General features: G+C 38.0%; 1 protein-coding gene across 6 annotated transcripts in view; it reads right to left on the bottom strand.

The window, feature by feature from the left end:
* The window catches only part of PIWIL2 (piwi like RNA-mediated gene silencing 2), a 72,101-nt gene that overhangs the window by 30,473 nt on the left and 16,140 nt on the right, over positions 1–25,488 (bottom strand). For all 6 annotated transcript variants that reach the window (XM_008522988.2, XM_008522987.2, XM_070611258.1 and 3 more), the window contains 3 exons: positions 1,887–2,075; positions 1,213–1,297; positions 413–502 (listed from right to left, as the gene is read on the bottom strand). In XM_008522988.2, the coding sequence (XP_008521210.1) occupies positions 413–502; positions 1,213–1,297; positions 1,887–2,075 (364 nt within the window). The remainder of the gene's footprint in view (positions 1–412; positions 503–1,212; positions 1,298–1,886; positions 2,076–25,488) is intronic.

Genomic DNA, 25,488 nt, shown 5'->3' with positions numbered 1-25,488 from the left:
ATCCTTTTACCTCACCCTCTGATTTGTTGACTTCTTGTTACATTATGTCCTCCACCCCTTCAAATAAACGAAAGGCTTATAGAAATGTTAAAAACATTCATTGCTCTCAGGGAACCTCTTTTAGGATCATGTGACCAGTTTACAGTCATTCACCTGATTGGTGAGGGTGAAGACGGAATCATTTGTTTCCTTTTACCTTATGATCCAGTTGCTCCCCTGTTCTAACAACCTTCAAAAAGCAGCTCTGACTGGCTTTCTCACAGTGTGTGGGAAGGGACCTGGATCATGTTTTACAGAAAGGAAAACTGCAGCCTGGACAAACGGACCTGCCCAGGTAATGGCGCAAGCCTGGCCTGGTTGAGGCTCCATCTGCTATGGCGAAGGTCTCCCACTCCAGACAGGCATTTCTCACCTTCATGGCTCTGAAGTCCTTCTTCATCTTCTCAGGGATTCCCGTCATGAAGGAGAGCTCCGGCAGCAGCAGGATTTCACCTTTGAGCAGCTGAAGAGAGAATGGAGAGGGAAACTAAGGCAGCAGAAGAGGACCCTGCTGCGCTGACCTGCACCAGACATGCCGTGCAGGGTGCTGCAGGGACTCAGTGGCACCCTAAGGAGTACACAACCCCAGAGGAGAGGGTCGGGAGACACTACACACATCTCACCCTTTCTTCCCTCAGTGACAACACACACAGCCTGTTGTATCACACAGAGGGAAAAATATTCAAACCGTCAAAAGGAAAGGAAAAAACAGAAAAACAAAACGATTCTGTTTCTCTCAGGCCTCCAGATAAACTAAGACAACACATCCCACCCAGCTGGTGCCTCCAGTTCATCTTAGCCTGTCGATCTTCACTCTTCATACTTAAGACAGAGAAGCCAGGCGTCAATGCGCTTCCCCCAGCCCCTAGCCCTGTTAAAATGTCTATAACTTCCCCAATGGGTCCATTGTTTTAATCTTTAGCAGCAAATTATCCTTATTCCTTAACCTAACTTGCTCACATGGATATTTAGCTCTTCATGATGGGGACTTCAAAAGCAAATCCTACAGTATGAAGTGCCACCTCTGGCTAGATCAGAGACAAACCCTGCATAGCCTTCCCTGAACACACTGTAATCATTGCTCCACGGTTCCCAGAGCTGTGATGACGGCGAAGAGCAGCTGACGGGATGAAGCCCTGCAGGTGGAAGTGCAAGCCTGACACCCCCACTCACCATCCCTTGGTTATTCTGTCTCTCACTGGGCCTGTGGATCAGCAGTGGCTGGTCCTCTTCCTTAACTGTGATTCCATAGTTTTTGCTACAGCAGGGCAGAGGCAGGAAAAAATTTCAGAAACATATCACTACTCTTATAGCAACATAATCTGAGTCTCTTAACCAGGACTGAGGTACATAATTTGCATAATACCCTTGTCCAGGATCCATCGGAAACTCACCATGGCATATTTATAACTGGAAAAAGCAGGCTCAAGTTAACGTTGCAATTAAATGGAGGAGAAATAGGCTAACAGTCCAGGAAAGAATTTGTTTAAAACTGCATCAGGCTAAAGGGCTTAGGCAACTAGAAAGGCAAAATGACAGTCAAATGATTAATGACTTAGATTTAATCTCTCCACTCAGACTGCTAACCAAACCAGCAAAGGAAATATAATTCAAAGACCTGAGATTAATTTACGAAGTCACTTCCAAAAGTACTAAAAGAAATGAAGCTTTAAGGGTAGTATTCTGGTCAAATCCCACACACCAGATCATTCCATCACAGGCGCATTACCAATCCTCTTATTTTTAGTCTCCCATTGTATGCCACTGTGGAACTCAATATCTTGCTGGAGAATGGCAGACTACGTCCCACCCCCGCCGCAGGCTCCAGTCCAGTCTCTTCTTTCTACCTGTAGTATTCCAAGAATGTGATCTCCTTCCCATCAGACATTGTGAAGCTATCTTTTGGAGTCTTATTCCAGTCCACATCATCAATACGATAGGTACGATTGTTGTATCGGGTTATAACAATATTGCCAACCAGATGCTTAGTACACTCATCCTGGAAGTTTTCTTTGTTCTGCTGATACATGGCATGCCTTTGGAAAGAGACAAAAGACTTTAGGATCATATTTGTATACACAGAGCAATATACAAGGGACAGGAGACACAGATAAGTACTCTGGGGGTATGATCACAACTACACAGCACCAGAAGGCTCCAGCTATCTCTTTTAAGAGATGGGCCTTTCATCTCTTTCCTTTTTAGCATTATCCGCCCCCAAAGAAATCAACAAAAAATAATGAAAGGATAAAAACTGAAAACTGTAACTACAAATTAATAAACTCACTGTATTCCTTAAAATAAGGGACTTTATCAAAATAATTATTTTTTTGTCATCATTATTAAGACAGAGTATACAGAGGAACAATAAAACATTCTTTAAACTATATTTTCCCTTTCTAGCTGAAGGAAGAAATTACAAGTACCTATCACAAGACGGCACTGGTGAAGATGCTAAAGATGCAGAGATGAAAAGGCTCACCAGACAGATGTACTCTCCTGGTAACCTCTCCAACAGTGCCGTGAACAAGACAACATGGGAAACTCTCAGAAAGCATGTCTGAATATGCCCAGGGAGTCAAGGAAAGTTTACAGAGGCAGCTGCTCCTTGAAGGAGCAATCTCCCAGGCAGAAACACTGGGGCAGGGCAATGAGGGGCACTTCAGCCAGACAGAGGCAGCGGTACACAGGGGACAATCAGGGATCTGGGACTGGGGAGAGTGAGGAGGTGAAAGAGGAACAGAAGACAGTAAGCATAAGCTGAAGATGGCGGGACCAGATACAAATTCTCTTGTAAGTCAAGGATCAGAACTGGGACCTTTTTCTATGGGCCAATGTCACCCAGGTAAATTCTTCAGGAACACTGGTCCCTTGAGAGGTCATGAGGCGGTGAAAAAAGTTCCACAGTCAAGAGCCAAGTCCATTCTGCATGTTATAACCCCTCCCTAGAGGTTCACAGCATACATTCCACACATACTGCTAAAGGAGGAAAACATACTGAGCTGTATTTGCCTCCAATTTATTTAACCACAGATTCCTTCTGCCTTTTTCATTCTTACCTCACCAAACATCTATAACCATTCAGGGCAATTAGTATCCTGCAGAACTCGCCTTAAGAAAGACTATAATAAGTGATGAAAAACCATCAGAGACTTGAAACAGTTCAACACTGACGGCAGACCCTGGAGCCAAAATGCCTGGGTTCAAACCTTGGCTCTGCCACTTACCAGCCTGTGAGACTTTGAGCGATTTATTTAACGACTTTGTGCCTCAGTTTCCTCAAGTGAAGGCAGGGTGAGTAAGAGCAACTTACTCAGAGTGTTGTTGAGAGAACTCAGTGACTTTATACATAGGAAGCACTCAGAACTGTGTTTGCAAATATCATCTCCATCATCATCACTCATGCTTAATACGTACCAGATGCTGCTGTGTGTGTGAGCATCTTTTTTTTTTTTAAGATTTTATTTTTTCCTTTTCCTCCCCAAAGCACCCCAGTACACAGTTGAATATTCTTCGTTGTGGGTCCTTCTAGTTGTAGCATGTGGGATGCTGCCTCAGCGTGGTTTGATGAGCAGTGCCATGTCCGCACCCAGGATTCGAACCAACAAAACACTGGGCCGCCTGCAGCAGAGCGCGCGAACTTAACCACTCGGCCACGGGGCCAGCCCCTGTGTGTGCATCTTTGATGTTGCTAAGTGAATGGATCACTAGAACTGAGTAACAAGGGCCACATAAACATGTGGCCTCATTCTGTCAGCTAGTTTGAAAACAGAGGAGAGATGGCTATAAAGATAGTTCACAACATATACAAGTAGTTGTGGAAGTCAAAGGTAACCACTAGTACAGAATCCATATTTAAACACTTTTCAAATTGAAATTTGTTTTCAGAACCCTTAAGACAATTTTCAATTTTCTCTCACCAAATGCTGTTTCCCTAATTATTGTCTTTTGCATCAAAAAAGGGAGGTGAGGAAGGAGGTTGGAGGAAGGCAAAATCAAGAAAAAGTTAAAAAGGGATGGAGGATCACAGGAGATAAAGAATATAGTTCCATATCTTGTTACTCCAATATTCAATATTGGAGAATAGATAAAAGTCTTTGATTTTTAACAGCACCTATTTCACTTTGACATCCAAAAAATATAAGTGGGGTTTAATGGCAAAATGTTACTTGCTTAAACATCTCACATATTTTCATTCAAAGAATGCCAAAACACAAATGTTTTGGCAAATAGCAATAACGTTTTCTTCTGGGTGGTGGGATTATGGGTAACTTAGTCTTGGGTCTTATTTGTATTTTTAAAATTTTCTGTAATAAGCATACATATAAATTTTGAAATAAGCAAACTATCAAGGGAGACATCGTTGGGAGGTACTGTAAATAGGTACAGAGTTTCTGCATGGGATGATAAAAAAGTTCTGGAAATGGATAGTGGTGATGGTTGCACAACACTGTGAATGCACTTAATGCCAGTGAATACTTAAAAATGGTTGAAATGGTAAATTTTATGTTATATATATAACATAATTTAAACATTTTTAAATGCACACAATTTTTAAAAATTTTAAAAGAGACGTCACTGACAAAAACTATTTTTCAAGTGACCAAAGTATATATAACTTGTCAAAAATTTTTTCTAAATCAGTCATGCACTGTGAATAATTTATTTTCTTGCAAATAATTATAAGCATTAAAATTATGACTTTTATTACAGAATACCTAATGTTATTAAATATTTATTTATTTATAATGTTATTATTAAATATTAAACACTAATGGGAGTATTATTCAAATACACATTACATAGAGAAGCAGTAAGGACATAAAAGTTGCCTATTAAAATAAGGTTAGAGATTTTATTCCAGATCATTTTATGAATTTTTGCTTTCTATTTACATAGTTTTAATCATGAGTTTTAATCATATTTCATGTTTATGTCGAACTCACCATTGTGTATAAAATGCATGCACTGTTGTAAAAACAAAAGTATTTTTTAATCAAATCCAACTATGTTAATGGTTGCATAACACTATTGCACTGAGTGGAGGGTACCTTAGCTTGTTGGTCCACAATTTTTTGAGTAATGTTCTATTGTTTCACTCTTAAAAATTCTGGATGAACATCTTTTATAAAGATTCTTCTATATTTACAATTGTTTCTTTGAGACGGATTTCCTACAAGTGGAATCACTACATTAACAGTTAGAACTTTAAGTTTCTTGTGATGCAGGATCTAGCAGCATTAAAAGTTATCTTTTTTAAATTTCTTACTTTGAAATAATTATAAACTCAAAGTAAGTTGCAAAATTTATGCACAGAATCGCACGTATGGAATTGACGCTGGTACAATATTGTTAACTAGAGACCTTACTCAGTTTTCACCATGTTTTGCATACATTGATTTGTGTGTGTGTAGTTCTATGCCATTTTATCTCATTTACAGGTTTGCACAGCTAACACCACAATCAGCCACAGAAACGTTCCAGACATTTCTATAAAGGAACTATTTCCTGCTCCCTCATCACAGTCGCACTCCTCCCCTTTCCCTATCACCTGACAACCATGAATCTGCTTTCTGTCTCTATAGTGTTGTCATTTTGAGAATCTATATAAATGGAACTTTATTACAGAACCTTTTGAGATAGACATCTGTCCCTAAGTATAGAGTCCCTGAGATGCCCAGAGGTTGCTGTGTATCAGCAGCTCATGGGTCTCTCCTGCTGAGTAGTACTCCATCGCATGGAGGTACTGGAGTTTGTTCAACCATTAACCTACTGAAGGACATTTTGGTTGTTTCCATTTTTTTGTTATTACAAATAAAGCTCTTATGAACATTTGTGTACCAGTTTTTGTGTGAACCTAAGTCTTCATTTTTCTGGGAAAAATGCCCAAAAGTGCGACTGTGGGGTCCTGTTGTTAAGTGCATACTTAGTTTCTAAGAAACTACCAAAAATTTCTCTAGAGTGGCTGAACCACTTCACATTCCCATCCACAGTATATGGGTATACTCACAGTGTGTGTTTCTCTACATCCTTACCAGCATTTTGTATTTTCACTATTTTTCACTTTAGCCACTCCAATAGGAGTGTACTGATATCCCACTGTAGTTATGATTTGCATTTCCCTAATGACAATGAAGGTAAACATCTTTTCCTGTGCTCATTTACCTTCCATATCATCTCTGTAGTGAAATATCTGTTCATATCTTTTGACCATTTTCTTATCGTACTGTCGTTTTTCTTGAAACTTTACTATGGTTTTACTTAAAAAGTGTTACATGTTCATTGTAAAATAAAAAAACAATTATAAAATACAGAAATTGAACATGGCTTCTAAGCCATTCTTGATAGAGACCTACTTTCCCTCAGCTTTTCTTAAATTTGTGAATATTAATAATTTGCAACAAAACGTGCAATCATACCACCCACACTGTTTTGCAACTTGTTTTTAACTTAACAATGTAGTCTGGACAGTCTTTCATGTTAACACAAATACAGAAGGTTCCTAGAACAAAAGACTAATTTCAAACAGGTAACTGAAATTTGCCAGCTTTGGCTTTGATTTATGAAAGAGAACCCGGTACAAGAAAAACCTATGGATTTCTCAGTGTAGTAATGATCGAAATGAATTAAAAATTCAGGCATAATAATGACATTATGGTTAAGTTTTCAAATAAGAGTCAATTTAGGAGATATATACCGAAATATTTGTGAAACAAATAAGACATCATCGGGCATTTGCTTCAAAATAATTCAGTTTTGGGAGGGAATTGCAGAAGACCAGATGAAACAAGGCTGTTTATGAATTGATAATTGTTGAATCTAAAAAAATGGGAATGAGGAGGGTTTTTATACTATTCTACTTCTGCAAATGTTTCAAATTTTTCATAATAACTAAACTTTTAAAACTAAAAATCCAAACACTCTGGAAAAAGAGGGAAAAAATAAAGAAATCCAATAACTAGGTTTTCTAATTCTAGAAAAGTTTTAGCACATATAAAATGGAAAATATTATACTCCGTAATTCTTATTTTCAAGGATATTCAAAAGATTACCGAATCTATGAAAGCACAATAACTTGAGAGCAGAAGAGACTCTTTTAAGGAAAAATAAAGTACAACCACGAACTTTTAGAAATCTTAGCAAAGATAATCAAGGCAGCAAATCTCAGCCTGGATAATCAAATTTGTGAATTTAAAAACGAGCTTAAGAACTGTTTCAGTATCTGAGGAAATAAAGAGATGAGTCTGATAAAACAAACGATAACCAGACAGAGAATACAAGTCCAAGAGATAAAAGATACATATAAAATAATTTACAGAAGAGAAATAATCAAAGAAATAAAAGAAAATAATTAAGCTGAATAGTTGGGTCCAACAGAAAGAGCTCAAAAAACAACTGGTAAACTAACAAAAAGGACCTGAATCTGAAAGTTAGAAAAACTTTACACTGCAAATATAAAAAGGCGTAAGTTAGGGGGTTCTTTTGGGGATGATGAAAATGTTCTTGAATTAGATAGTGATTCTACTTAACTTCCACCATTTTTTACATGCAATGATTTGTGAATATTCTAAAAACCAGAGAATTATACACTTAAAATTCAATAGTGAATTTCAGCGGCTGGCCTGGTGGTGTAGAGGTTAAGTATGCTCACTGTGCTTCAGTGGCCCAGGATTTGTGGGTTTGGATGCCAGGTGAGAATTTTTAAAAACTCAAAAAAGTAAAGCAGAATCCAGACTTACTACAAGAGATTAACTGAAATGTTTAGTTTTCAACTACAAATTATTAGATAGGCAAAGAAACAGGAAAGTGTAATAATGTAAAAGAGCAGTCAATAGAGACTTATTCTGAGAAGGCTCAGATGTTGGACCCGCACACAAAGAATTCACAGCAGCTGCTATAAACATGTTCAAATAACCAAAGGAAAACACGACGATGATGAGTCAACAAACAGGGGATCTCAATAGAGAAACAGAAGCTAAAAAGCAACACAAAACAAACAGAAATCGTAGAGTTGTGCAATAACCAAAATGAAAAACTAATAAGATGAGCTCACCAGCAGACCTGAAACAGAATAAATAACCACTGACATAAAGACAGAGGAATGGAAAGTATCTAATCCAAAGAAGACAGAGAAAAAGATTAAAGACAAACGAAGAGTCTCAAAATCCTGTGAGACAAGAGCAAAATACAAGTACTGAGAGTCCCAGAAGGAGGACAAAAGAGAAAAAGAAAAATATTGAAGAAAAAAAAAGACAACAATGGTCTAAAACTTCCCAAATTTGATAAAAAACCATTCACCTATATATCCTATATATCCAAGCACCTCAGTGAACACCAAACACGATAAACACAACGAGAACTGGACACGCCATGGACAAACAGCCAAAATCCAAAGCCAAAGAGAAAATCTCGACAGCAGCTAGAGAAAAATGATTCATCATCTACAGGAGAGGACAACAACATGGTGAAAAACCTACTTCTCATCAGAAACAAGGGAGGCCAGAAGGCAGTGTAATGACGTGCTCAAAGTGCAGGAAAAAAATAAACTGGCAAGCAAAACTCTTTATCCAGTGAAACTATCCTTCAAAAATGAAAATGAAGAAGCCAGTCAGAAAGGAGCACATATTGTATGATTCCATTTATATGAAATGTCCAAAACAGGTAAATCTATAGAGATAAAAAGTAGGTTAGTGGTGGCCTAGAGCTGGGGAGGGGAGTTTGGTGGCAGGGGGAGCGGTAAGGGTGCGTAATGGGTAAGGGGTGTAGGATTTCTTTTCGGCGTAATGGAAATCTTCTAAAATTTATTGTGGTGATGGATGTCTAACTCTGGATATACTAAAAGCCATTAATGGTATACTTTAAATGACTGAATTGTATGGTATATGATCAAAGCTGTTAAAAAAAAAATGAAGGTGATATAAAGTCATTCCCAGGTAAACAAACACTGAGAGAATTTGTTGCTGAAAGATCTGCTCTACAAGAAATACTAAAGGAAGTCCTCAGGCCAAAAGAAAACGATACCAGATGGCAACTTAAATGTACAGAAAGGAAGAATAATGGAAATGATATATATGTGGGTAAACATAAAAGGCTGTATACATATTTTTTCTTATCTTCATTTCTTTAAAAATTATAAGATTGTTTAAAACAATAACAAACACTATTGTCGGGTTTATGACATACAGAGAAAAAAATACACAGACACACACACACATATATATCAGAATAAAGGAGGGGAGAGTTACAGTAGAACAAAATTTCTATATTTTACTGGAACTAAGTATGTATTAACCTGAAGTAGATTATGATGCGTGAAGGATGCTTACTGAAATCCCTCGAACGAACACACACACGCAAATGCACACTCAGCAGGGGAATTTAAATGTGCACTAAAAAACATGTAACACAGAAGAAGGCAATGAAGAAGGGCTAAGGGGAAAAAAGACAGGAGATACACAGAAAACAAACAGCAAAACATCGGACATATAGACAACAATATAAATACTGGTGTTTAATATGAACAGATTAAACATGCCAAGAAAACATTTTTATCAGACTGGATAAAAAATGGAAGATCTAGTCACATGCTGTCTACAAGACACAGATTTTATATTCAAAGACACTGAAAATAGAAGAAGAGAAAAATATATACCAGGCAAACGGTAACAATAAAAAAGCTGGATTGGCTACACTAATGTCAGACAAAAGAGACTTTCAGACAAGATCATTATTCATAATGATAAAAGGCTTAATACATCAGGAAGATATTCATGTAAATATAAACATATGTGTCTAAAGGAAAATATCTGAAGGAAAAAGTGACAGAATGAAAAGAGGAAACCAACGATTTGACAATTATAGTTGGATATTTCGATATTCCTTTCTTAGTAACCAATGCAGCAAGGAGAAAATCAGGAAGGATATATAAGACTTGAATAACATTATTACACCGACTGAACTGAACTGACGTGTATAAAATACACCATCCAACAGCAGCAGAATGCACATCCTTTTCAATAACACGGAGCTTTCTCCAGGACAGGGTCTGTGCCAGGTTAAAAGCAGGTCTCAATCAAATCAGAAGACAACACAAGACACTCCTCCAACCACGTCAGAACAAGACTAGAAACCAAAACCAGAAAGAAAAAAGGCAAATTTCCAAGTATTTGGAAATGAAACAGCACACTCCAAATAATCCAAAGAAAACAGCATAAGCGAAATTAGAAAATATCTTGAAAGAAAACAAACCAGTATATTAAAAAATCAGGAGATGTAGCTAAAGCAGTTGTCAGAGGGAAATCTATGGCTTTAAATTATATGAGAAAGAAAAATAGAAATAAACTCCCACATTTATGACAAAGATGTCGAAGTGAATCAGTAAGCAAGGACAGTCTTTTCAAGAAATATTGTTGTGATAATTGCATATTCAGATGCAATAAAATGAATTTAGATCATTACCTCACACTGTCCACAAAAGTTAACTTAAAAGAGACCACAAGCCTAAATGTTAGAGCTCAAACTATAAACCTCCTGAAAGAAACACAGAAAATCTGACCTTGAGTTGGGCAACAATTTCTTAGAGGCAACACCAAAACACAATCCAGGAAAGAAAACACTGACAAATTAGACTTCAGAAAAATAAAAATGTTTGCTCCTTAAAAGATATCATTAATAAAAATAAAAGATAAGCCACACACTGGGAGAAAATATCTGTAGATCATGTATCTGATAAAGGATTTATATTTCTTACATATAAAGAATTCTTGCACAACTCAATGAAAAGATAATCCAAGTAAAAAAAATAGGCAAAAGATGTGAATAGACACTTTACCAAAGCAGATACACGAATGGCAAACAAAGACAGGAAAAGGTGCTCAATATCATTAGTTATTAGGAAAATCCAAATTAAAACCACATCAAGATGCCACTAACACTGACTAAAATTTCTAAAATTAAAAAGACTGACTATACCAAGTGTTAGTGAGAACGTGGAGCAAACTGAATTCCCATACATTGCTGGTGGAAATGCAAAACAGTACAGCCACTTTGGAAAACAATTTCTTAGAAAGTTAAATATTTACCTACCATATGACCCACCATCCCATTCCCAGGTACTTACTAACCAAGAGAAATGACAGTATGTATCCATGAAAGATTGGTACACTAATATTTACAGCAGCTTTACATGTATTCGTCAACAAGCAAGTGTAAACAATCTGGAAACAAGTGAACAGATTAAAAAAACTGTGGTATAGTCATACAATGGAACATTGCTCAGTAATAAAAAGGAACGAAGTTTTCAACATACAACTATGTAAATGACCTCAAAATAATCAGGCTGAGTGAAAGAAGCCAGACTGAAAAACAAAAAAGCAAAAATGAGTCTACAGTGGGCCATCCGTATCTGTGGGTTCTGCATCTGTGGGTTCAACCAACCTCAGACTGGAAGGCCTACAATGGTTGCCTTTGCACTGAACACGCACAGACTTCTTTTTCTTGTTATTCCCTGAACAGTATAACAACTCTTTACACAGCATTTACATTGCATAAAGTAATCTAAGTAATCCAGAAGTGACTTACGGTACACTGGAGGACGCATGTAGGTTCTATGCAAATACTACGCAATTTTACATCAAGGACCTTGAGCATCTGCATATTGGCATCTGCAGTGGGTCCTGGAACCAATCCCTGGCAGATAGCAAGGTACGACTGTACGATTCCATTTATATAAAATTCTAGAAAATGCAAACTAATCTCTACCGACAGAAAGTAGATCAGTGTTCACTGCCCACGGGGGACAGAGGAGGAACAGAGCTGGGAAGAGGTTTCAGAGAGACACGAGTAAACTTTGGGAGGGCAATGGATATGTTCGTGTTCTTCACTGTGACGCTTCATAGGTAAATAAATGTCAAAACTCATCAAATTGTATACTTTAAATGTGTGTGATTTACTGTTTGTCAATTGTGCCTTAACAAATCTGAACAGAGAAAGAAATTAACAGAACACGATGAATAATCCAGAACTAGACTGAAACAGAGATTAGGATTGAGTGTACAGTAATTACTGGTGGCATTTCAAATTAATGGGAAAAAAGGATTACTAAAAAGTGGACAGGATATCTTGGTAAACATTTACAAAATAAACTTGTTATGAATTTAAGATTAATATATAAGAAACTCAACAATAAAACTAGATGAAAACAAACATTCATACCCTCCTGGGAATAAAAAAAATCAACACAAACTTTTGAAAAGATGGATTGTACTTTAGCCATGATAAAAAGTATCTGTAAGAACTAGTTCTAAACCTGTTTAATCAATCTACATCAACTCATCTCAGCAAACACTTTTTTTTTTTTTTGGCTGAGGAAGATTAGCCCTGAGCTAACATCTGCGCTAGTCTTCCTCTATTTTCTATGTGGGTCACAGCCACAGCATGGCTGACAAGTGGTGTAGGTCTGTGCCTGGGATCTGAACCTGTGAACCCAGGCTGCCAAAGTGGAGCGCACCAAACTTAACTACTAGGCCATGGGGCTGGCACCAGCAAATGCACTTTTGCAAGCCAACCAACCAGTGTCATTCCCTTGTTTCTGTAAATCAGCCAGTCAGGGAATGACTTAATTCAATAAGCATCCGAGTGTTAACCAATCAACAACAGTCTCACCTGAGCAACAATGCTTCTTTGGATGATGTTGACCTACTTGCCCCTCGGCCAGTCTACAGTCCTGAACTACACATTGCTCAAATACTCTACATAAGATCAGCAGTCCCTTACTGTAGCAAGTAGTAAATTGGCTTTCTCTTTATTTCAGAAAAAATAGAGGGCTCATCATCCTTTAAGAATTCAGCAGGTTTCACCAAGATAACTGTGAAAAGTCCTCCTGGGCAACACTCCAGGGAGTCTCAGACCAACAGAGGCACTCCCTGGGCTTGACTCCATTCGTCCTTCAGATCTGCTGCCTAGTGAGTCAATCCCAACAACCACCTGAAGTCTGACTAGTTTCATGAGGCTCTAGCTGCTTGTATAATGAAGACCTTTTGTTTAGAAATGCATTACTTGGTATATAATTAGACCTAGGTCTTTGTAGAAGGTCTTCGGGCTTTCTGTTCTGAAGGTATGCCACTTGAAGATATTTTTGCCATTAACTTGATCATTCTTCATTTGATTACTCTGCTTTTGCTGTTATTTGTCTATATGCATAACGTCTTCTTTCATGTTTCTGTTTGTCCTGGATTCCCTTGTCTCTGTTAAATGTACAAAGGAGTGCTCTATAGGGAACAGATGGAGGCACAAGTCAGGAAAGTCTCCAAACCAAGCCAACCTGCTCCTGAGAGAGCACGACTGCAGGCTCGTTACACCAGCAACCAACCTGTAAGAAAACAACTGGTCAAAAATCATGCAGGCACTCCTTGTCTTGTCCATTTGGGAAAGAAAGTCACTTTGTTTATTTAGTCAAAATTCCAGGGTCAATGATAGTTGGGTCACTGATCTCACGGCCCCTCCCTATCTGTGGTGGAAACCTGAGATACAGTTCACAAACACACACCCTGAAACAACCCTGGTGCTTCTCTCTCATCTGTCATGGGTTTGCCTATGCCAAAGCCTCAACCTCTCCCTCAAAAAAATTTCTGCTTCTGATATAAAAGCACACTATAATCCCAACTCTTCTGATATAAAGGCACACTATAATCCTAACTCTTGCACTCTCCTTGGTAAATGGCAAAACAATTTTTGAGTTAAAATTACAATGCCCAAAAGCACATGGAACATCTCTCAGTTTGGATCGTCTGCTAGGTCATGAAACAAACCTCAACAAGTATAAAGGATAGAAATAATACAAAGTCAGTCCTCGGACCACAACAGAATGAAATTAGAAATCAATAACAGAAAGAAATTGGGGAAACTCACGAATACATGGAAATTAAACAATACATTCCCCTAAATAATCACTGAGTCAAACAAGAATTTACAAGGCAAATTAGAAAACACTGAGTTAGATGAAAAAGAAGACACAACATACCAAAACTTACGGGTTACAGCTAAAGCAATGAGAGAGAGAAATTCATAGCTGTGAAAGCCTATGTTAAAAAGAAAAAATATCTCAAATAAATAATCTAACCTTCCATCTTAAAAAAATGGAAAAAGAAGTGCAAACTAAACCTAAAGCAGGCAGAAGGAAGGAGATAATAAAGATATGAGTGGAAATTAATGAAACCGAGAACAGAAAAATAACAGAGAAAATCAACAAAATCAAACACTGGTTTTTTCGAAATTGCCAATGACAGTGACAAATCTTTAGCTAGACCACCTATAAATAAAAGGAGCCTAAGATTACTAAAATTAGGAATGAAAGAGGGGATGTCACTACTGGCCTCACAGAAATAAAAAGTGTTATACAGGAACACTTTGAACAGCAGTATGCCAACAAATTAGACAACCTAAATGAAATGGACAAATTCCTAGAAAGACACAAACTACCAAACACAAACCCAGGAAGAAACAGAAAATCTGAACAAACCTCTAATAAGTACAGGAATTGAATCAGTAATTTAAAAGCTGCACACAAAGAAAAACCCAAGCCCAAATGGATTCATTGTTGAATTTCTACTAAACGGTCAAAGAAAAATGAACACCAATCCTTCACAAACTCTTCCAAAAAGTAGAAGAGGGAGGGAATACTCCCCAACTTTTTCTAGAAAGCCAGTATTACCAAGATATCAAAACCAAACAAAGACACCATAAGAAAAGTACAGGTCAGGGGGCTGGCCCCGTGGCCAAGTGGTTAAGTTCTCACGCTCTGTTTCAGCAGCCCAGGGGTTTGCCAGTTTGGATCCTGGGCGTGGACACACCACAGCTCATCAGGCCATGCTGAGGTGGCATCCCATATGCCACAACTAGAAGGACCCACAACTAAAAACACACAACTATGTACCAGGGAGCTTTGGGGAGAAAAAAGAAAAGTAAAATCTTTAAAAAAATAAAAAGAAAGGCACAGGTCAATAACTCTTGTGAATATAAACACAAAAGTCCTCAACGAAATACAAGCAAACCAAATCCAGCAACATATAAAAAGAATTATACATCGTGACCGAGTGAAATTTATCACAGGAATGCAAGGTTGATTGAACATCCAAAAATCAATGTAAAAATCAGATCGGACGTTTTTTAAAAAAATGGTCATCTCAATAGATGCAGAAAAAGTAATCGACAAACTCCAATAGCCTTTAATGATAAAAACACTCAAGAAACTAGGAACAGAATGGAACTTCTTCAACCTGATAAAAGGCATCTATAAAAATCCACAACTAACACCATACTTAATGGTGAAAGATTGGATGCTTTCCCCCTAAAATCAGCAACAGGACAAGGATGACCACTTTCACCACTTCTATTCAACATTGTACCAGACGTCCTAACAGGGCAATTCAGCAATAAAAAGAAATAAGAGACACCCAGGTTGGAAAGGAAGAAGTAAAAGTACCTCTGTTTGCAGAGGACATGATCTCCTATAGAGAAAATCCCAAGGAATCCAGGAAAAAGCTATTAGAACCAGTAAATGAGTTCAACGGGGTTGCAGGATACAAGATCAATATACAAAAATCAATTGTATTTCAATACACGTGCAAAGAACAATCCAAAATGAAATTTTTTGTTTTGCTGGGAAAGATTCACTCTGAGCTAAGGTCTGATGCCAATCTTCCTTTTTTTTCCTCCCCAAAGCCCCAGTACATAGTTGTACATTCTAGTTGTAGGTCCTTCTGGTTCTGCTATGTGAGCCGCTGCCACAGCATGGCTACTGACAGACAAATGTTGGGGTTCCATGCCCGGGAACAGAACCCAGGCTGCTGAAGGGGAGTGCGCCAAACTTTAACTGCTAGGCCATCAGGGTTGGCTCCAAAACGAAACTGTAAAAACTTCCATTTACAAAAGCATCAAGAAGAATAAAATATTTAGGAATAAATGCAAAACTTATACTCTAAAATGAATAAAACTTTGTCAAAATCAATTAATGAAGATCTAAATAAATGGAAAAAATCTTGTGTTCACAGATCAGAAGACTTAATATGGGGCCAGCCCTGTGGCTGAGTGGTTAAGTTCACACGCTCCGCTTCGGTGGCCCAGGGTTTCACCGGTTTGGATCCTGGGTGCAGACCTAGCACCACTCACCAAGCCATGCTGAGGCTGTGTCCCACACAGCAGAACCAGAAGGACCTACAACTAGAATACACAGCTATGTACTGCAGGGCTTTGGGGAGAAGGAAAAAAAAAGAAGACTATTGTTGAGATAGCAATACTCTTCAAATTAATCTACAGATTCAACACATCCTTATCAGAATCCCAGCTGCCTTCCTGGCAGCTTGACAATTTGATTCTAAAATTCCTTCAGAATTTTTAGAATTCAAGGAATTCTAAAATTCCTTGACAAGTTGATTCTAAAATTGTTAAGGAGTTGCAGGGAATCCAGAACAGCCAAAACAACCTTAAAAAAGAAAATAAGGTTGGAAGACTTGTTTCCCAATTTTGAAACTTACTACAAAGCAACAGTAATAAGATGGTGTGGCACCAGCTTAAGGAGAGTCATATAGATCAATGGGACAGAATTGACAGTCTAGAAATAAACCTGTATGTCTATGATCAACTGATTTTCAACAAGACCAATGGCACCAAGACGATTCTATGGGGAAAGAACAGTCTTTTCAATAAATGGTGTTGAGATAACTGCATATCCACATGCAAAAGAATGAAGTTGGACCTTACCTCATACCATGTAACAAAAAGTAATTCAAAATGGATCATATACCTAAATGTAAGAACTAAAACTATAAAACTCTTAGAAGAAAACATAGGGGTAAATCTTTATGACCTCAGATTTTGCAATGGATTTTTATATAACACCAAAAGCACACACAACAAAAGAAAAAACAGATAACATGGGCTTCATGAAAATTAAAACTTTTGTGCTTCAAAGGACACTATCAAGAAAGTGAAGAAAACCTACAGGATGAGAGAAAACTTCCAATTTTATAGATATCTGATATGATACTTGTAGCTTGAATATATAAAGAAATCTTACAACTCAATAATAAAAAGAAAAATGACCCAACTTAAAAAGTGGGCACAGGATCTAAATAGATGTTCCTTCAAAGATATACAAATGGCCGATAAGATAAAAAGATTTTCAACATCATTAATCATCGGGGAAGTGCAAATCAAAATCACATCACTTCCCATCCCCTTGGAAGCCAGAATCATAAACATAGATAACCACAAGTATCAGTGAAAATGTGGACAAACCAGAACCCTCACACACTGCTGGTGGGAGCGTAAACTGGTATAGCTGCTTTGGAAAACAGTTTGGCAGTTTCTCAAATGGTTAAACACAAAGCTACCATTTGATGCAGCAATTTCACTCACAGGTACCTACACAAGAGAAATGAAAACATATGTCCACACAAAAACTTGTACACAAATGGTCATAGCAGCATTATTTTTAACAGCCCCAAGGTGAAAATAACCCAAATGTCTGTCAACTGATGAATGGATAAACAAAATAAGGTACAACCATTCAATGGAACATTATTCAGCATTAAAGAGGAATGAAGTACTAATACATTCTACAATATAGATGAACCCTGAAAACACGCAACATGAAAGATTACTATACAAATATTGTGTGATTCCATTTATACAAAATGGTCAGAATAAGCCAATCTATAACTATACAAAGTATATTAGTGGTTGCCTAGGTCTGGGGGAGGATGAGGGAACTGGGAAGGGATGGTTAAGGGGAGAGGGGTTTTTCTGAGGTGATGAAAATGTTCTGAAATTGACTGTAATAATGGATGTACAACTCTGTGAATATATTAACCCACACTTAAAATGGGTGAATTGTATCTCAATAAAGCTATTAAGAAGGATCACACATATTTATTATCTCTCAGTTTTTGTGGGTCAAGAATTCGACTGTGGATTGGTTGGGTGCCTCTGGTTCATGGTCTTTCAAAAGGCTATATGCAAGGTGTCAGTCAGGGCTGCAGACATCCCCAGCCTCAACTGATGGAGGACCTGGTTCTAAGCTCACAACATGACAGTGGCTTCCCCCAGAATCAGCAACCCAAGAAACAGCAAGTGAGAGCACTCAAGAGGGAAGTCATAATCTTTTTATAATCTCACCTCAAGTGACACCCTTGACACCAAAAGCAAAAGGAACAAAAAAAAACCAAACAAGTAGGACTACATCAAAGCTTCTGCACAGCAAAGTTCCATTAACAAAATGAAAAGGCAACTACCAAATGGGAGGAAATATTTGCAAATCATCTATTGATAAGAGGTTAATATGCAAAGTATGTAAAGAACTCATACAACTCAATGGCAAAAAAAAAAACCAATCCAATGGAAAAATGAGCAAAGTATATGAACAGTCATTTTCCAAAGAAGACATAAAGATGGCCAACAGGTACATGAAAAGGTACTCTAACATCACTAATCATCAGGGAAATGCAAATCAAAACCATAATGAGATATCACCTCACCTCTGTTAGAATGGCTATTATCACAAAGACAAGAAATAACAACTGTTGGCAAGGATGTTGAGAAAGGGAACCCTTGTGCACTGCTGGTGGGAATGTAAATTGGTGCAGCAACTATGGAAAATACTATGGCAGTTCCTCACAAAATTAAAAATAGAACTTCAATATCATCCAGCAATTCCACTTCTGGGTACACATCCGAAGGAAATGACAAGAGTAACTTGAAAAGATATATGCACATTCATGTTCACTGCAGCATCATTTACAAGAGCCAAGACATGGAAACAACCTAAGTGTCCATCAACAAATGAATGGATAAAGAAAATGTGGTGTGTATATACAGACACCCAACCACCCACCCACACACACACACACAGAGGAATATAATTCACCTATAATAAAGGAGGAAATTCTGCCATTTGGAACAACTTGGACAGACCTCAAGGGTATTATGCTAAGTGAAATAAGTTCCACTCATTTCTATGTGGAAACCAAAAAAGAAAAGATCAACCTGAACTCATAGATATAGAGAACAGATTGCTAGTTGCCACAGGCAGAGATGGGAGGTAGGCAAAAAGGGTGAAGGTGGTCAATAGGTACAAAACTTCCAGTTATAAAATAAGTGAGTCCTGGGGATGTAGTGTACAGCATGGTGACTATGGTTAATAACACTGTACAGTCATGCACCACATAACACCATTTCACTCAACAGCAGACTGCATATATGCCAGTGGTCCCATAAGAATAGTACCATAGAGCCTAGGTAAGTAGGAAGCTATACCATCTAGGTTTGTGTAAGTACACTCTATGATGTTCGCACAATGACAAAATCACCTAACGATGCATTTCTCAAAACACATTCCACTCATTAAGTGATGCACACTGTATCATGTATTTGAAAATTGCTTAGAGAATAGATCTTAAAAGTACTAATCAGAAGAAAAAGGAATTGTAACTATGTGTGGTAATGGATGTTAACTAAACTCATTGTAATGATCATTTCACAATACATACATACGTCAAGTCGTTATGTTGTACATCTCAAACTAATATGACGTTATATGTCAAAGGTATCTCAATTGAAAAAAAAAAGAAATGAGCGCTGTCAACATCATGGCAGAATGAGCTGTTCCCTCTCTTTCCCCTAAGGTACAACCAAACAGACATTCATTAATCAACAGAGGATTCCCTATAAAGCACAACAGGACATCTGAGAGATCCACGCAGCCATATATCTGAAGGTGGGGGTACTGGATCCCCAGGAAGCAGGGGAAGGAGGTGAATGGATTCACTCCCATCCCCCAGCAGCAGCAATCTAGGTCGCAGGTTCTCATGCAGCAGCTAGCATGTGACTGTAAGAGGAGGTGGGGAGCAGACAGGCCAGCACGCAAATGCTTTCGCTTTCAGAGTTGCACCTCGTACCAGGGAAGTGCTCTACACTGAGTGGCATGGCTGAGCCACTGCGTGGCCACCCCCACCAAGTGCAGCAGCCCGGGTGAACTGCCTGTGAGTGCAGAGTGGGCCCGCATACATGTGAAAGCAAGCATCCCTCCTCTTCCTCCTGCCTAGCCCACCAGCTCAGCTAGTCCCCATCCAAGGCAGCGGATTTGCATCAGAGCTACCTGTGCATGTGTCTGCATGACCCACCAAGTGGGTGCGGCCAGAGGGCAAATGCAGACAAGCCCTATCAGCACATCTGCCAGCAGAGATAGTGAGTCCAGAAAACACAGCTCCTGCCTCTCCCCATGGTGGCAGGTGGAATCTGAGACCCGAAACTGCCACTACGCGCCGGCAAAACTTCACTTCATCAAACACCATGAAGAACTACATTAACACTCCAGAGCAGAAGGAAAATGACAGCTCTCCAGAGACCAATCCTGAAGTCACAGAAGTTCACAATCTAAATGACAGAGAATTAAAAACAGTTGTCAGAAAAAAACTCAAGTTACAAGAAAACTCAGAAAGACAATTCAATGAACTCAGTTTTAAAATTAATGAGCAGAAGGAATTCTTCACAAAGGAGAGTGAAACTCTCAAAAAAACCAAACAGAAATTCTAGAGATGAAGAACACAATGAATGAAATAAAAAACAATCTAGAAACCTTAAAAATCAGAGCTGATGTTACGGAGGACAGAATTAGTAATTTAGAGGACAGAAATATAGATATACTTCAGGTAAAGGAGGAGATAGAACAAAGACTTTTAAAAATAGAAAGAAATTCTTTGAGAAATATGCCATTCAATTAGAAAACGCAACATAAGGATTACAGGTATTCCGGAGGGAGAAAGGAACAGAGAGCTTCTTCAGAGAAACAACAGCTGAGAACTTCCCAAACCTGGGGAAGGAACTGGGCTTACAGGTATATGAAGTCAACCAAACTCCTAATTACATCAATGGAAAAAAGACTTTCTCCAAAGCACATACTATTAAAACCGGCAAAAGTGAATGACAAAGAAAAAATGTTAAGGGCAGCAAGGCAGAAGAGAATAATCTACAAAGGAACCTCTATCAGGCTTTCAGCAGATCTCTCAGCAGAAACCTTACAAGTTAGGAGAGAATGGAATGATATATTCAAAATACTCAAAGACAAAAAATTCCAGCCAAGAATACTCTATCCAGCAAAACTATCCTTCAAATATGATGGAGAAATAAAACCTTTCCCAGATAAACAAAAGATGAGGGAGTTCATAGCCACTAGACCTCCCTTACAAGAAATGATCAAGGGTGCCCTCATACCTGAAACAAAAAGGCAAAGGTTTACAAAACCTTGAGCAAGGAGATAAAGAGACAGACAAAATCAGAAAATTGCAGCTCTCTTTCAGAACAGGTTAGCAAACAATTATAACATAAAAGATAAAGGGAAGGAAAGCATCAAAAATAACTATAACCACTTCATTTAAATCATCGACTCACAAACACTAAACAGAATAATCTGTGATAACAACAACTTGGGGAAGAGGAAAGGCATGGAATCAGCTTAGGCTAACGGAGATAAGAGGGTATCAGAAGATGGATTATCTCATCCACAAGATCTTTTATACAAACCTCATGGTAACCACTAAATGAAAAATCAGAGCAGAGACACAAATCATAAATAAAGAGAAAACCACCACATAAACCACCACAGAAAATCTGCCATTCTGAAATGGCAGTCAGAAACACAAGGGAAGAGAAACAAGGGAAATATTGAGCCACTGGAAAACAATTGATAAAATGGTCATAGTAAGCCCTCATACATAAATAATCACTCTAAATGTAAATGGATTGAGTTCTCCAATCAAAAGACACAGAGTGGAGGGATGGATTAAAAAAGAAGACCCAACAATATGCTTCCACCAGGAAACACAGAGTGAAGGGATGGCAGACAATATTCCAAGCAAATGGGAAGCAAAAGAAAGCAAGTCTTGCCATACTTATGTCAGACAAAGTAGACTTCAAGATAAAAAAGGCAGTGAGAGACAAAGAGGGGTAGTATATAATGATAAAAGGGGCATTCCACCAAGAGGACATAACACTTATAAATATATATGCACCTAACACAGGAGCACCAAAGTACATAAAGCAACTATTAACAGACCTAAAGGGAGAAATAACAGCAACACAATAATAGTAGAAGACCTTAATACCCCAATTACATCAATGGATATATCATCCAGACAGAAAGTCACCAAGGAGACACTGGAGCGAAACAAAAAACTAGACCAGATGGACTTAACAGACATATACAGAACACCCCATCCAAAAACAGTAAAATACACAGTCTTCTCAAGTGCACATGGAACATTCTCAAAGATAGACCATATGCTGGGAAACAAGGCAAGCCTCAATAAACTTAAGAAGATTGAAATCGCATCAAGCATCTTCTCCAACCACAGTGCTATGAAACTAGAAATCAACTACAAGAAAGAAGCTAGGAAAGTCACAAATGTGGGGAGACTAAACAACATGCTACTAAACAACTATTGGATCAGTGAAGAATCAAAGCAGAAATAAAAAATACCTGGACACAATGAACACACACCACACCAACTCCTAGGGGTGCAGCAAAAGTGGTCCTAAGAAGGAAATTCGCAGCAATACAGGCCCCCTCAACAAACAAGAGAAATCTCAAATAAGTAATTTCAAACCACACCTCACAAAACTAGAAAAACAAGAACAAACAAAGCCCTAAGCCAGCAGAAGGAGGGAAATAAAAACTGGAGCAGAAATAAATGAAATAGAGACTAAAAAAAAGTAGAAAGAATCAATAAAACTAAGAACTTGTTCTTTGAGAAGATAAAACTGACAAACCCTTAGCCAGATTCACTAAGAAAAAAAGAGAGAAGCCTCAAATAAATAAAATTAGAAATGAAAGAGGAGAAATTACAACATACACTACAGAAATACAAGGGATTATAAGAGAATACTATCAAAAACTATATGCCAACAAATTGGACAACCTAGAAGAAATGGATAAATTCTTAAGACTCATAAAACCTCCCAAAACTGAACCAAGAAGAAATAGAGAATCTAAACAGACTAATCACAAGTAAAGAGATTGAAACAGTAATCAAAATAAAATAAAACAAAAGTCCAGGACCAGATGGCTTCTCTAGAGAATTCCACCAAACATTCAAAGAAGATTTAATACCAATCCTTCTCAAACCATTTCAAAAAATTCAGGAAGATGGAACAATTCCTAACACATTCTATGAGGCCAACGTCACCCTGACCCTAAAACCAGACAAGGACAACACAAAGAAGGAAAATTACAGGTCAATATTGCTGATGAACACAGATGCAAAAGTTCTCAACAAAATAGTGGCAAACCAAATACAATAATACATTAAAAGGATCATACACCACGATCAAGCAGGATTTACACAAGGGACATAGGGATGGTTCAACCTCCACAAGTCAATTAATGTGATACACTACATTAACAAAATGAGGAATAAAAAATCCCATGATTGGGGCTGGCTTGGTGGCACAGCGGCTAAGTTCACACGTTCTGCTTCGGCGGCCTGGGGTTCACCAGTTTGGATCCTAGGTGCAAACATGGCACCACTTGGCAAACCATGCTGTGGTAGGCATCCCACAAATAAGGTGGAGGAAGATGGACACCGATGTTGGCTCAGGGCCAGTCTTCCTCAGCAAAAAGAGGAGTATTGGCGGCGAATGTTAGCTCAAGGCTAATCTTCCTCAAAAAAAAAAGAAAAAAAACAAAGATGGATGGTGCTATTGCTACTTATTAAAAGAGAAAAATAGTATGGTACTGGCACAAAAACAGACACACAGATCGATGGAGCAGAAATTGAAAGCCCAGAAATAAAACTACACATCTATAGACAGCCGATCTTTGACAAAGGAGCCAAGAACATCCAACGGAGAAAGGAAAGTCTCTTCAACAAATGGTGCTGGGAAAACTGGACAGCCACATGCAAAAGAATGAAAGTAGACCATTATCTTATACCACACACAAAAATTAACTGAAAATGGATTAAAGACTTGAATGTAGGATCTGAAACCATAAAACTCCTAGAAGAAAATACAGGCAGTACACTCTTTGACGTTGGTCTTACTGACATCTTTTCGAATACCATGTCTGCTGAGAGATGGGAAACAAAAGAGAAAATAAACAAAGGGGACTACATCAGACTAAAGAGCTTCTGCAAGGCCAAGGAAACCAGAAACAAAACAAAAAGACAACCCACCAACTGGGAGAAAGTATTTTCAAATTGTATATTGGACAGGGGGTTAATTTCCAAAATATATAAAGAACTCATACAACTCAACAACAAAAAATCAAAACACCAGATCAAAAAATGGGCAGAGGGTAAGAATAGACATTTTTCCAAAGAAGATATACAGATGGTCAAGAGGCACATGAAAAGATGTTCAACATCACTAATTATTAGGGAAATGCAAATCAAAACTACAATGAGATAACATCTTACACCTGTCAGAATGGCTATAATTACCAAAACAAAAAATAACAAACATTGGAAAGGATGTGGAGAAAAGGGAACCCTCATGCACTGCTGGTGGGAATGCAAACTGTTGCAACCACTATGGAAAACAGTATAGTGATCTCTCAAAAAATTGAAAGTAGAAATATCATATGACCCAGCTATCTCACTACTGGGTATTTACCCAAAGACCTTGAAATCAACAATGCAAAGGGACTTATGCAGCCATATGTTCACTGCAACATTATTCACAATAGCCAAGAGATGGAAGCAACCCGGGTGCCCATCAACTGACGAATGGATATAGAAGATGTGGTGTATATGCACAATGGAATAGTACTCAGCCGTGAAAAAAGACAAAATCGTTCTAATTGCAACATGGATGGACCCTGAGGGTATTATGTTAAGTGAAATAAGCCAGTCAGAGAAAGACAAACACCATATGGTTTCACTCATATCTGGAAGATGAACAAAGACATGAATAAAGAGAACAGATTAGTGGTTACCAGAGGGGAAGGAAGTTGGGGGGGTGGGAGAAAGGGGTAAAGGGGCATGTATATATGGTGATGGATAAAATTATACTATTGGTGGTGAGCACGATGCAGTCTATACAGAAAGTGATAAATAATAATGTACACTTGACATTACACAATGTTATAAACTATTATGACCTCAATAAAACAATGAGGAAAAAAAAGAAGTGACAGCCCACCACTTTTGCCACATTCTATTCACTAGAAACAAGTCAATAAACCCAGTCCACACTCAAGGGGAGAGGGTTACATAAGGGCCAAGCAGCATAAATATAGGGAAACCGCATCTAGACACACTATAGTAAAACTGTTGAAAACGGAAGCCAAAAACAAAAAAGGCATTATACCTTAAAAAAAGGAAAAAAGTAACACTGGTAGTTGATTTGTTAATAGAAACATTGTAAACCAGAATATAACAGGACATTTTCAAAGTGCTT

Source organism: Equus przewalskii, chromosome 2 (genome assembly GCF_037783145.1).
Source record: "Equus przewalskii isolate Varuska chromosome 2, EquPr2, whole genome shotgun sequence".
Classification (NCBI taxonomy): Eukaryota; Metazoa; Chordata; class Mammalia; order Perissodactyla; family Equidae; genus Equus; species Equus przewalskii.
Note: the sequence above shows the minus strand (reverse complement) of the source record. Positions and strands in the feature narration are given on the sequence as shown.